At 43.8% G+C, this 11,409-nt stretch overlaps 1 protein-coding gene across 10 annotated transcripts in view; it reads left to right on the forward strand.

The window, feature by feature from the left end:
- Positions 1–11,409, forward strand: part of STON2 (stonin 2) — a 190,842-nt gene that overhangs the window by 160,717 nt on the left and 18,716 nt on the right. For 9 of the 10 annotated variants that reach the window (XR_010122343.1, XM_055288542.2, XM_055288538.2 and 6 more), the window contains 2 exons: positions 890–2,728; positions 9,078–9,280. Coding sequence is in view for 9 of the 10 variants with exons in the window: in XM_055288542.2 (XP_055144517.1) it covers positions 890–2,728; positions 9,078–9,280 (2,042 nt within the window). In the remaining variant the exon portion in view is untranslated. Of the gene's footprint in view, positions 1–889; positions 2,844–9,077; positions 9,281–11,409 lie in introns of those variants that run through there. The other variant, XM_063645524.1, reaches the window with a different exon arrangement.

Raw genomic sequence — 11,409 nt, forward strand, 5'->3', positions numbered from 1 at the left:
TCTCCGCCTCCTGGGTTCAAGTGATTCTCCTGCCTCAGCCTTCCAAGTAGGTGGGATAACAGGTGCCCGCCACTATGCCCAGCTAATTTTTTTGTATTTTTAGTAGACACTGGGTTTCACCTTGTTGGCCAGGCTGGTCCCAAACTCGTGACCTCGTGATTTGTCCGCCTCGGCCTCCCAAAGTGCTGGGATTACAGGCATGAGCCCCCGCGCCCGGCCATTTTTCTTATTACTAGTGAGATTGGATATTTTTCACATACTTACTAGACATTTTTTAGTTTCTCTTTCATGAGTTGTCTGTTTATGTTCTTTACTCAGACTTCTATTGGCGTTTTTGTGTTTTTCTTATTCACATGTATGAACTTACTGAATATTAAGAGGGTTAACTGTCTTTAATATTTATTCATTATGTTTAGCTAAAATCCCTCCAAGAATATTATTTATAATCATATTATCACTTACAGAAGATAACTTGTTTTTTTTTTCAGTGAGATGAGCTTATATCATTTTATATGAGATGGTTTTCAATGTTTAAAAATTAGGAATACATTCCTTAAAGCTAAGTACAGAAAACATCTATTCCAGAAGCTTTTATAAAATAAGGAAGAGTATATAAATTGCAAGAGACCTTGGTACTACCAGTCAATACTTCTGTATTGATATAGCCATTGTGTTCTTACTGCACTTACTGTGATAGCTCCTCTGGGGTGCTCATTACAAAAATGTGAGATCTATGCCCAGACTAAGCACTTGAAACAGGTAATGAGCTGCTTTGAAATAATGTACTGGATTCCAGTTAAAATTCTAGTAATCCCTCATTCTCATACTTCAGTTTTCCTTACCTCTAGAGCCCCTGAACAGTAGCTCATATGTTCCCTTTTCCTTTTAGACAATTCCTCCTCACTTCAAGAAGATGAAGAAGTAGAGATGGAGGCCATCAGCTGGCAGGCCAGCAGTCCAGCCATGAATGGGCACCCTGCCCCTCCAGTGACCTCTGCTCGTTTTCCTAGCTGGGTCACCTTTGATGACAATGAAGTCAGCTGCCCTTTACCACCAGTCACCTCTCCTCTGAAGCCAAATACACCACAAAGTGCATCTGTGATCCCAGATGTACCTTATAATTCAATGGGATCATTTAAGAAGAGGGACCGTCCCAGGAGCACTTTGATGAACTTCTCCAAAGTTCAGAAGCTGGACATTTCCTCTTTAAACCGCACGCCTTCTGTAACTGAGGCTCCACCTTGGAGGGCAACGAACCCTTTCCTGAATGAGACTCTGCAGGATGTACAGCCCTCTGCTATCAACCCTTTCAGTGCTTTCTTTGAGGAGCAGGAGAGGCGCTCCCAAAACAGTTCCATTTCCAGTACCACGGGCAAAAGCCAAAGAGATTCCCTCATTGTCATCTACCAGGATGCCATCAGTTTTGATGATTCAAGCAAAACCCAATCACACTCTGATGCTGTTGAAAAACTCAAACAACTCCAAATTGATGACCCTGATCACTTTGGCAGTGCAACTTTACCTGATGATGACCCAGTAGCCTGGATTGAACTAGATGCTCACCCGCCTGGATCATCACGGTCCCAGCCTCGTGATGGGTGGCCAATGATGTTGAGGATCCCTGAGAAGAAAAACATCATGTCGTCCAGGCACTGGGGACCGATCTATGTCAAACTGACAGACACTGGTTACCTGCAGCTGTATTATGAGCAGGGCCTAGAAAAACCATTCCGTGAGTTCAAGCTGGAGATGTGTCATGAGATTTCAGAACCCCGGCTTCAAAACTATGATGAGAATGGCAGAATCCACAGCTTGCGGATAGACCGTGTCACCTATAAGGAGAAGAAGAAATACCAGCCCAAACCTGCTGTGGCCCACACAGCAGAGAGGGAACAGGTGATTAAGCTGGGCACCACCAATTATGATGACTTCCTGAGTTTCATCCATGCAGTTCAGGACCGTCTCATGGATCTGCCAGTGTTGTCAATGGACTTGAGCACAGTTGGCCTGAACTACCTTGAAGAGGAGATTACAGTGGATGTCAGAGATGAATTCTCTGGCATTGTGAGCAAAGGAGACAACCAGATTCTCCAGCACCATGTCTTGACGCGGATCCACATCCTGAGTTTCCTGTCTGGGCTTGCAGAGTGCCGCCTGGGCCTCAATGACATCCTCGTCAAAGGGAATGAAATAGTTTTGAGGCAAGACATCATGCCTACCACCACCACAAAGTGGATCAAGCTCCATGAGTGCCGTTTCCACGGGTGTGTGGATGAGGATGTTTTCCACAACTCACGGGTCATTCTGTTCAACCCTTTGGATGCGTGCCGGTTTGAGCTAATGCGGTTTAGGACAGTGTTTGCTGAGAAGACCTTGCCTTTCACACTCAGGACGGCCGCAAGTGTCAATGGGGCAGAGGTGGAGGTGCAGAGCTGGCTGAGGATGTCAACTGGCTTCTCTGCCAATCGTGACCCCCTCACTCAGGTTCCCTGTGAGAATGTGATGATCCGTTACCCTGTGCCCATTGAGTGGGTGAAAAACTTCCGCAGGGAAAGTGTCCTGGGGGAAAAGTCTTTGAAAGCCAAAGTGAACCGGGGGGCAAGTTTTGGCTCCACTAGTGTTTCTGGCTCTGAGCCTGTCATGAGAGTAACTCTGGGAACTGCCAAGTACGAGCATGCCTTCAACTCCATTGTGTGGAGGATAAACCGACTGCCCGACAAAAACTCAGGTGGGTGGTGGTTCCTCTTCTGTGAAAACAAACATACAGTTGTGAAAAAGCTGAGATCAAAGTTCCACATCCTGTATGAAGTGCTTGTTTTTGTTGTGTGATGGGAGTGGTGATGGAGGGGGAGTGGGACCAGAAAAGTAAAAATAATTGAGCAAGGTAAGTAATGCTTATAGTGACCCAGTTCACTCTGTCTTTTTCATCCTCTCATTATCACACATCTTCCATAAAACTAGGGATTATTCTTCTCAGCTGAGCTGCTAAGCAGCTTTTCAGGGCAGCTTCTCAATTTATATTCTTTGGGGACTCATTAACATATTAGCTGTGGTGCTGGAAGCGATTCATTTCTAGATGGCTTCTGAAGAGACATCTTTCTCACACTGCCCTCGATGTAGGTTAAAGGGCCAGTTTATGGCCAGTCATGGACAATACACTGAGAGGTTAATTTTATGACTCCAGCTACCCTGTGCAAGGCCTGTCAGTCATAATATCTCATGTTCAGAGTTTGGCTCTGGGACTGGGGGATGGGAAAGAAAAGTGGCCTTCAATCAGACTGAAGATCCAGCTAGGACATGAATTTCTAAAAGGGCCAGAATTCTAGCAGACAAAATATAAAGAAAAGAATGTTTTATTTAGACAAACAAAAAAATGCTTCCCAGCCCTAGCTGGGCTGCTCACAGCTATCAGGGATGCTTTTGTGCTTGAGTGAGTCCAGAAGGCAATTACTTCCCCCGTGGGTCCCGTGAGATTTAGTGAAATGACAAAATGAGGGAGCAGTCAAACCAGCACTAATACACATATTTCTTAGAGTATGTCTGGGTGACCCCAGTGGTAGGCAGCAAGCCCATGATCTTGTAAGCCTTTAAACCCCTTCTTTCCTTGTTTAGAATACACTTTGCCCATCTGTTAAGAAAAGTGGATATGCTAGCTGAGCAAAAAGAATAAGGTTTGGAAAAACTCTTGATTGTAATGGCTTTCTCTTATGTGGCTATCCTTTCTTCCATTCTCACTATAAATCCTAGCAGTGTGTTCAGTCTTCCTCTCCCGCTCTGAGTGTGGAGTGGCTGTATTATTATATCCTAAGTGTAATGCAATGTGATGGCAGATGGCAATATGATCGGGCCAGCTCCCCAGGCAATCCAGGGAGTGGACACACACCAGGGCGTTCTGTATCAGACACTGGGTATAGCTGTGCAAACTGAAGAGACAATTGGACCTCTGTGTTTGAGGCTGGTTTTGCTACTCCCTACTTCTAAACTGACAGAATTTTTAAAACCAAGTGTTCCTCTCTGTGCCTGCTTATTCATTTCCCCTGAAATCAGCACTGTCTTCTGCTGGTGGTAGCACTGTAACTTCTACCTTATCCACGGGGCCCCTCTGACTTGACAGAGGAAGAGAGAAAACCCTGAACTCTCCTTTGACACGGAAGCCCTTGGAAAGACAACCATGGAATTACGGGATTTTCAAGCTGGAAGGGACCTTGGATAACTTAGTCAAGTTATTTATAGATGAGAAAATTAAGGTCAGGAAGGTGATGTGACGTATCTAGAGAGTCATGCAGTCACATCCAGGATCCTTTTCTTAATATATCACTGGTGTCTCCTGGTAGATGAAGCCAAATAGACACAAATATTGAAATAATTTCCACCAGAAGAACAGATATTTGCAGTTTTTCCAGTGTGTACAAACGTATCTATTTGTTTCAAAGTTATTTCTCCCAAACATTTAAAAGTACTGCATGAAGGTTTTTTTTTTATTATTATTATAAGCAACAAAGACTTATTGGCTACCTTAAGCAACAAAACAAATTATTGGATGGGATAGCTCAGAGACCTGAGGAAAAGACTGATGAAGAAGACTTTAGAAAGACAGCACTAGAGTAGCTCTGTCATAGAGACTAATGGATGTCTCCTCAGCATGTAGCCTTAGGACAAACCATCACAGACTATTTTTTGTTCTTGTTTTTGTTTTTGTTTGAAATGAAGTCTTGCTGTGTTGCCCAGGTTGAAGTGCAGTGGCGCGATCTCAGCTCACTGCAACTTCCACCTCCTGGGTTCAAGCGATTCTCCTGTATCAGTCTCCTGAGTAGCTAAATTTTTGTATTTTTATTTTTATTTATTTTTATTTATTTATTTTTTTATTTATTTATTTTTTTTTTTTTTGAGACAGAGTCTCGCTCTGTCGCCCGGGCTGGAGTGCAGTGGCGCAATCTCGGCTCACTGCAAGCTCCGCCTCCCGGGTTCACGCCATTCTCCTGCCTCAGCCTCCGAGTAGCTGGGACTACAGGCGCCCGCCACCGCGCCCGGCTAATTTTTTGTATTTTTTTTTTTAGTAGAGACGGGGTTTCACCGTGGTCTCGATCTCCTGACCTCGTGATCCGCCCGCCTCGGCCTCCCAAAGTGCTGGGATTACAAGCGTGAGCCACCGCGCCCGGCCAATTTTTGTATTTTTAGTAGAGACAGGTTTTCACCATGTTGGCCGGACTGATCTCAAACTCCTGACCTCAGGTGATCCGCCTGCCTCGTACTCCCAAAGTGCTGGGATTACAGGCCTGAGGCACTGCACCCGGCCCTATTTTTTGTTCTTTTGCAACTTGGCTCAAGAGACTAGGGGAGAGGAGTGCATTTTGACTGACGTGACCACCAAGACAACATGTAGCACTGGGGAAGATTACTTCCCAAAAGGAGAGAAAGAAAAAGACTACTACCAGAAGAGAGGGAGGATGGATACCGGACAGGGAAAAAGCAAAACCAGGCCTTCAGCAAACACTCTCCTTAATGATTCCCAGCAGAGAGTGTTCTGTTGGCCCAAGGGCAAGTAAATGCAGCTTATATGCTGTTTTACATATCTGTTTCCAGATTGCTGGAACCTCCTTTGTGGAAGATTTTTGAAATATAGCACAGCATAAGGATATCTGTTGATGTTTCTTACTTAAATCCTCACAGCCTTGCCCCATTACTGCTTTTGCTGTCATGGTTATGTAACAATATTTTCAATAGTGAAACCCCAAAAAGAGGCTTCTTATACTTCTCTAGCCAATGGTATGTTTCCATACCAGTTCAGGAAATGGACAGCACCCTTTTTTGGAAACTTGAGGTGTATAGGATCTGAATTCCAGGCAGAATGTAAGTTCTCATTCATTGCTGGTATTCACTGTGCCCAGCTCCTGCCCTCCCTTGCAGTGTTCCGTCTGGGAACCCAGAGAATTGATGGTTATCTTTTAGTAATAGCCTTTTCCTAGGCTCTTCTGTCTAGGTGTTCAGACAGCCCTGGGAAGGTGCTTTGTACAGGTTATTTTTCGTAATCCTTAACCTTCTTTAAGGAAGCTAGGGCTCAGCTAAGGTCAAAGGCCCAGCTAGCTGGAAGCCTAGCTCTCCTCACACGTTCCTGCCTACAGTGGCCTTGCATTCCCAGGCCCCAGTGGGCAGGGCAGTCAAACCCCAGGCAGCAGAGGCCAGCAGGTCAGCACCCTTGTGTTGCTGGCATCCCTAGCCTATAGCCACAGCAGGCTTGTCCCAGTCCCAGCCACCAAGAGATCAAGCAGCTACCTTTGAATTCCAATGTGATTCCCTCCCGCCGGCGGGGCCCAGTCCAGCCTGGCCCAGTCCAGCCACATACGTGGGCAGCTCCCCTCTCTGAGCTCTCCAAGAACCCCTCCCACCTTCATCCCAAGAGTTTCTCTTAATCTTAGAAGGCACCAAAACAAGTCCTGCAGCTTCCACAGATCATCTGCCAGGAAATAAAATGTTCTGTCCTGAGTAAGTGGCTTTCTTTGCAGGAATCCCCCTTCTCATTAGACCAGGTGAAGGGAAAACAGTCCCAATATGTTCATCCTTGTATGGGAAATTTTAAAAATCTGAATTTTTTCAACCTCATCAAGGAAAATGACAGAATGTGTGGACTTATTTAATACATTACTATGAATTAAATCATAATAGCTTTCAAAATTGAACTTCCTTAACTGTCCACCACCCTTACCCATCTGAGAGTTGATGCTAGGATTCTAGTAAAGAATGCTGCTTTCAGAATTTGCTGTGAGTACACTTTGGTGGAGTGAAAGGAGGGAATCAGTTGTGTAGAAAGGAAAGATTTCTCTATATTCCGACAATGTGCAAAATAAGTGTAATTAGATTAAAAGAGTTGTCCAAGTTGCTATTAAATTAAGAGATGCATCTGTATACTTTGTTGTGATCTAATTTCACAGCAATATATTGAGAAGAATTTAGGACATAGTTTGAAGGCAGAGTCATCTCTGAATCTTATTTCCAGCTCTACCACTTAACGGCTGTGTGACCTCGGGCAATTTACTTAACCCTCTCAGAGAAACCTAATTTTTTTCATCTATAAAATAGGGTTATTAATAACTAGTTCATTCAGAATGAAATGAGATAATGCTTTTAAGGGCTTAGCGCAGTATCTGGCCTGTAATAAATGTCCCATAAATGATAGCTGTATAATTACATCTGTGGCACACAATTTAAAAACATTCAGTGGATTCATTTTCAATTACTTTAATTTTTACTGTTATATGTATCTTACTTAAATTCTTTTCCTAAAATCAGTGCAAATTTTTCAATATTCCAAAGCATTACTCTTTAGAAATAACCACTGAAATATGTTACGTTTGTGAAACAGCAAAACAAATACTTCACTATCTAATGTTTTCCTTGGAGAGTGGGTGTGTATGTCGTCACTCGCTGAGATTGAAAAGTCCTGGCCAGACCAATAAAGAACATTGGAATTGTTTGTTTGTGGAAACTGGGATAACTAAGGGGCTGTTTCAGTTACATAATTAAGGCAAGGTCATTTCATGTTGTTTATCTATAGCTAGTTGCTATATGGGGGTTCTTACAGCTCAATCCCCCTCTACCCCTGTCACCCTGCAAACTTGGTCTTGTGTTTTGGGGACCATGAGGTTATGACTCAGACAGAGTGGTTAAGAACACTCTGGAGTCAGACTGCTAGGTTCAGTTTTTGTTTTTTTTTTTTTTTTTTTTTTTTGAGATGAAGTCTCACTGTGTCCCCCAGGCTGGAGTGCAGTGGCACAATCTTGGCTCACCGCAAGCTCTGCCTCCAAGGTTCACACCATTCTCCTGCCTCAGCCTCCCAAGTAGCTGGGACTACAGGCGCCCGCCACCACGCCCGGCTAATTTTTTGTATTTTTAGTAGAGACAGGGTTTCACCGTGTTAGCCAGGATGGTCTCGATCTCCTGACCTCATGATCTGCCCGCCTCGGCCTCCCACTAGGTTCAGTTTTTAGCTCTGCCACTTTCTAGCTGTGACCGTGGGTAGCTCATTTTACTTCCCTAAGCCTTAGCTTCCTCAACTATAAAATGAAGGTAACATTCTGACCTCAAAGGATCGTACTGAAGACTCAAAGAGAGAATCTGTGTAAAAGGTTTAACATAAAACAAGGCATAGGGTGCTTCAATGTTTCCTGTATGGCAGATGAATGACAATGATGTTTCAGTGGTTACAGTCACAGAACTAAGTTATCTTTTTCCTCAAAAATCTCAATAACAATTCTCAAGTGAAAATCAAACCCAAAGTTTGCCATCACGAGTATAGTGGAATTACCCATAGATGTACAGAATTAAGGAGCAGCAAGGGACTGTCCCTGGCATTGACCAGCCCACCCTGTTGTACTTCTCCCTCTTTATCCCTTGTACCCTAATCTCCCCACTTTACAGAGGAGGAATTGAGGCCTGGATAGTATAAAGGACTTGAGGGCAGAAGCTCTGCTGCTTAGTAGGGGAGCTGGAAGTCCAACCCAGGTGTTCTGCTGGTTGGTGTTTTGTCCAGTGTACCATATGCTTCCCTAATATCTGTGTGCTATTTATAAAGTCCTTGTCATTTACATATATCATGCACCCACAAAAGCATGCCAAAAGCATTTTGAAAGTATGAAATGCTGTTAAGAAAATCAATTCATTCTTCAAAGGAAAGCAATGATTTGCTCCAGGAAGCTGTCATTGATATTTTATTAGGTGCTAAGTGCTGATCCCTTCCCTTCCATTCTTCACATCCTTACTCCTTATTTCTTAGTGTTGGGGCTGTGTTCACATATCACTCTCACTTGAGCAGGGAGGATGGCCTCTGTTTCTCAGGCCTTGGGTTTTATTGCTAGGATACCAGGCTGCTAGAATCCGATGGAGTTATATGAAGGGGCTGAGGCACACAGGAGCGTGAATTCTGCTGAGCCAGGCGGATCCTCGTGCTCAACACTGGACCCTCTGAAAGGCTGCCAGGTGCCAAGCCCGCAGGCCTCTTTTATTACTGAAGTGGCTCCTTTGGCTGCTCCTTCCACTTTCTCCCCAAATAATCTGATCTCTCAATTGTCTTTCTTTCATAGCTTCCGGTCACCCACACTGTTTCTTTTGCCACCTTGAACTCGGCTCTGACCGGGAAGTGCCTTCCAGATTTGCCAGTCATGTGAATGTTGAGTTCAGCATGCCCACAACTTCTGCCTCCAAAGCCAGTGTGAGATCTATCTCCGTGGAAGACAAGACTGATGTCAGGAAGTGGGTCAATTATTCTGCACACTACAGCTACCAGGTAGCCTTGGGAAGCATCTGGCTAATGCTTCCAACTCCATTTGTTCGCCCCACTACCTCCCCCTCTTATTCCTTTTAGCCATGCTTACTATGTTCGCCTGGTAACCTCTTACTGCCTTAGAGGAAGTTCACCATACATAGCTGTGGATGCGTCTGCTCTGATTTAAATGCATAATCTGGCTAGTGGATGAGAGAAAGGTTGGAGAAAAAGAGGCTCATCAAAGAGAATATAATGTCTTTCTGCCATTATGAGCAATGACAACAAAAAGAATAATGGGGGCCAGGCACAGTGGCTCACACCTGTAATCTCAGCACTTTGGGAGGTGGAGGTGGGCCGATTACTTGAGTTCAGGAGTTCAAGATCAGCCTGGCCAACATGGTGAAACCCCATCTCTATAAAAAGTACAAAATTAGCCAGGCATGGTGGTATGTGCGTGTAGTCCAGCTACTCAGGAGACTGAGGTGGGAGGATCACTTGAGTCTGGGAGGTTGAGCTGCAGTGAGCTGTGATTGCACAACTGTACTCCAGCCTGAGTGACAGAGTGAGACTGTGTCTCAAAAAAAGAAAAAGAGTAATGGGGTAAAGGAGTTGTTATTATTCATTTGCAATATAATTTATGTCACAGAGTAGTGAGCTTGGAAATGGAGGGGAGAAAATGCTATCCCAAAGCATATGCCTCAGTTAGAGTTGATGAAGTGGACCTGAACAAAGTTAGGACACACATGACCTGGGTACTGGGCTGTAACAGGACAAAACTCAAAAGCCAAGCAAACGTTTATAATAGTAACAGGGTCAGGGCTGTGGAAGGAATCAGAAAGTTGGAGTTTTCTGCCATAAATAGAAAGTGATACTTTCCTGGGGAGTTAGAAATTCAATAGGAGATTAAATGCCAACGATTGGAAAGGGAGTTTGTTAAAGAAGGATTTTGCAAAGTGGTTTTCTATTTATAATAATATCCTTGGATTTATATGGTGATTTATTTTTCCTCTAAATGTTTCCTTAGTTGTGTGGGCTAAAATATTTAACTACCAAAGGGAACAAACACTCCATCTTGTGGCTAGGAAAAAAATAGCACCTCCCTCAAACCTGACGTGTGTTGAATCATTACCCTGTAGGTCAAGCGTCATAAATACCCAAAGTGGTGCTGAGAGGAGCATCCTGAACCCTGAGCTCAAAGAATTCCTTGCCTGAGCTATCAAAGATTTCGGTTGAGATGTATTACTTTCAAAGATTAATCTATTAATTTCTTGATAATTACAGCGACAGTATTGTGCAGAAGATGTGGTAAAACTGTAAACATTCCAGTATTTATCAGTTTGGAGGTTTTCTAAAGAGAGAAAGTATTGGAGGTGGCCAGGTGCTGTGGCTCATGGCTGTAATCCCAGACCTTTGGGAGGCCAAGGCAGGTGGATCATTTGAGGTCAGGAATTCAAGACCAGCCTGGCCAATATGGTGAAACCCTGTCCCCATTAAAAATTCAAAAATTAGCCAAGCATGGTGGTGCATGCCTGTAATCTTAGCTACTCTGGAGGCTGAGGCAGGAGAATCACTTGAGCCCGGGAAGTGGAGGTTGCGGTGAGCTGTGAGCCAAGATTGCGCCACTGCACTCTGGTCTGGGTAACAGAATGAGACCCTGACTCAAAAAAAAAAAAAAAAAAAAAAGTATTGAGGGGGTACAAACAGTCAATTACAAAGGAATTAATTCATTTGATAAATCTTTGTCGATTGCCCACTGTATTCCTACATTATTGCATACAATATTGAACAAGATCCTGCCCCTGTCTTGTGGAGCCCATGGTATAGTGGAGCCAGACAGGTGTGCAAGATACAGTGGAAATATTCACAGAGAGAAGTACCTAAGTCTACTTAATAAGTCAAAAATAGCTTCACAGAAGGGGTGACCTTTGACCAAATGTACAAGGCAAAGAATAAGAATTTTCGTGGTGGACCATGAGGGAAAGGGAATTATAGACCAATTAAAGAACATGTGCAAAGAGAGAGACATGAGTACTCAGGGCCAGTAGCTCCAATGTGGCTAAAGCCCAAAATGTTAGCAAAATTATAAGAAATCTCAAAGTACCTAAGGAGTTTTGGTTTATTTATTTATTTGCATGCTTTTTCTCTTCTTT

This window comes from Symphalangus syndactylus, chromosome 8 (genome assembly GCF_028878055.3).
Source record: "Symphalangus syndactylus isolate Jambi chromosome 8, NHGRI_mSymSyn1-v2.1_pri, whole genome shotgun sequence".
Taxonomy (NCBI): Eukaryota; Metazoa; Chordata; class Mammalia; order Primates; family Hylobatidae; genus Symphalangus; species Symphalangus syndactylus.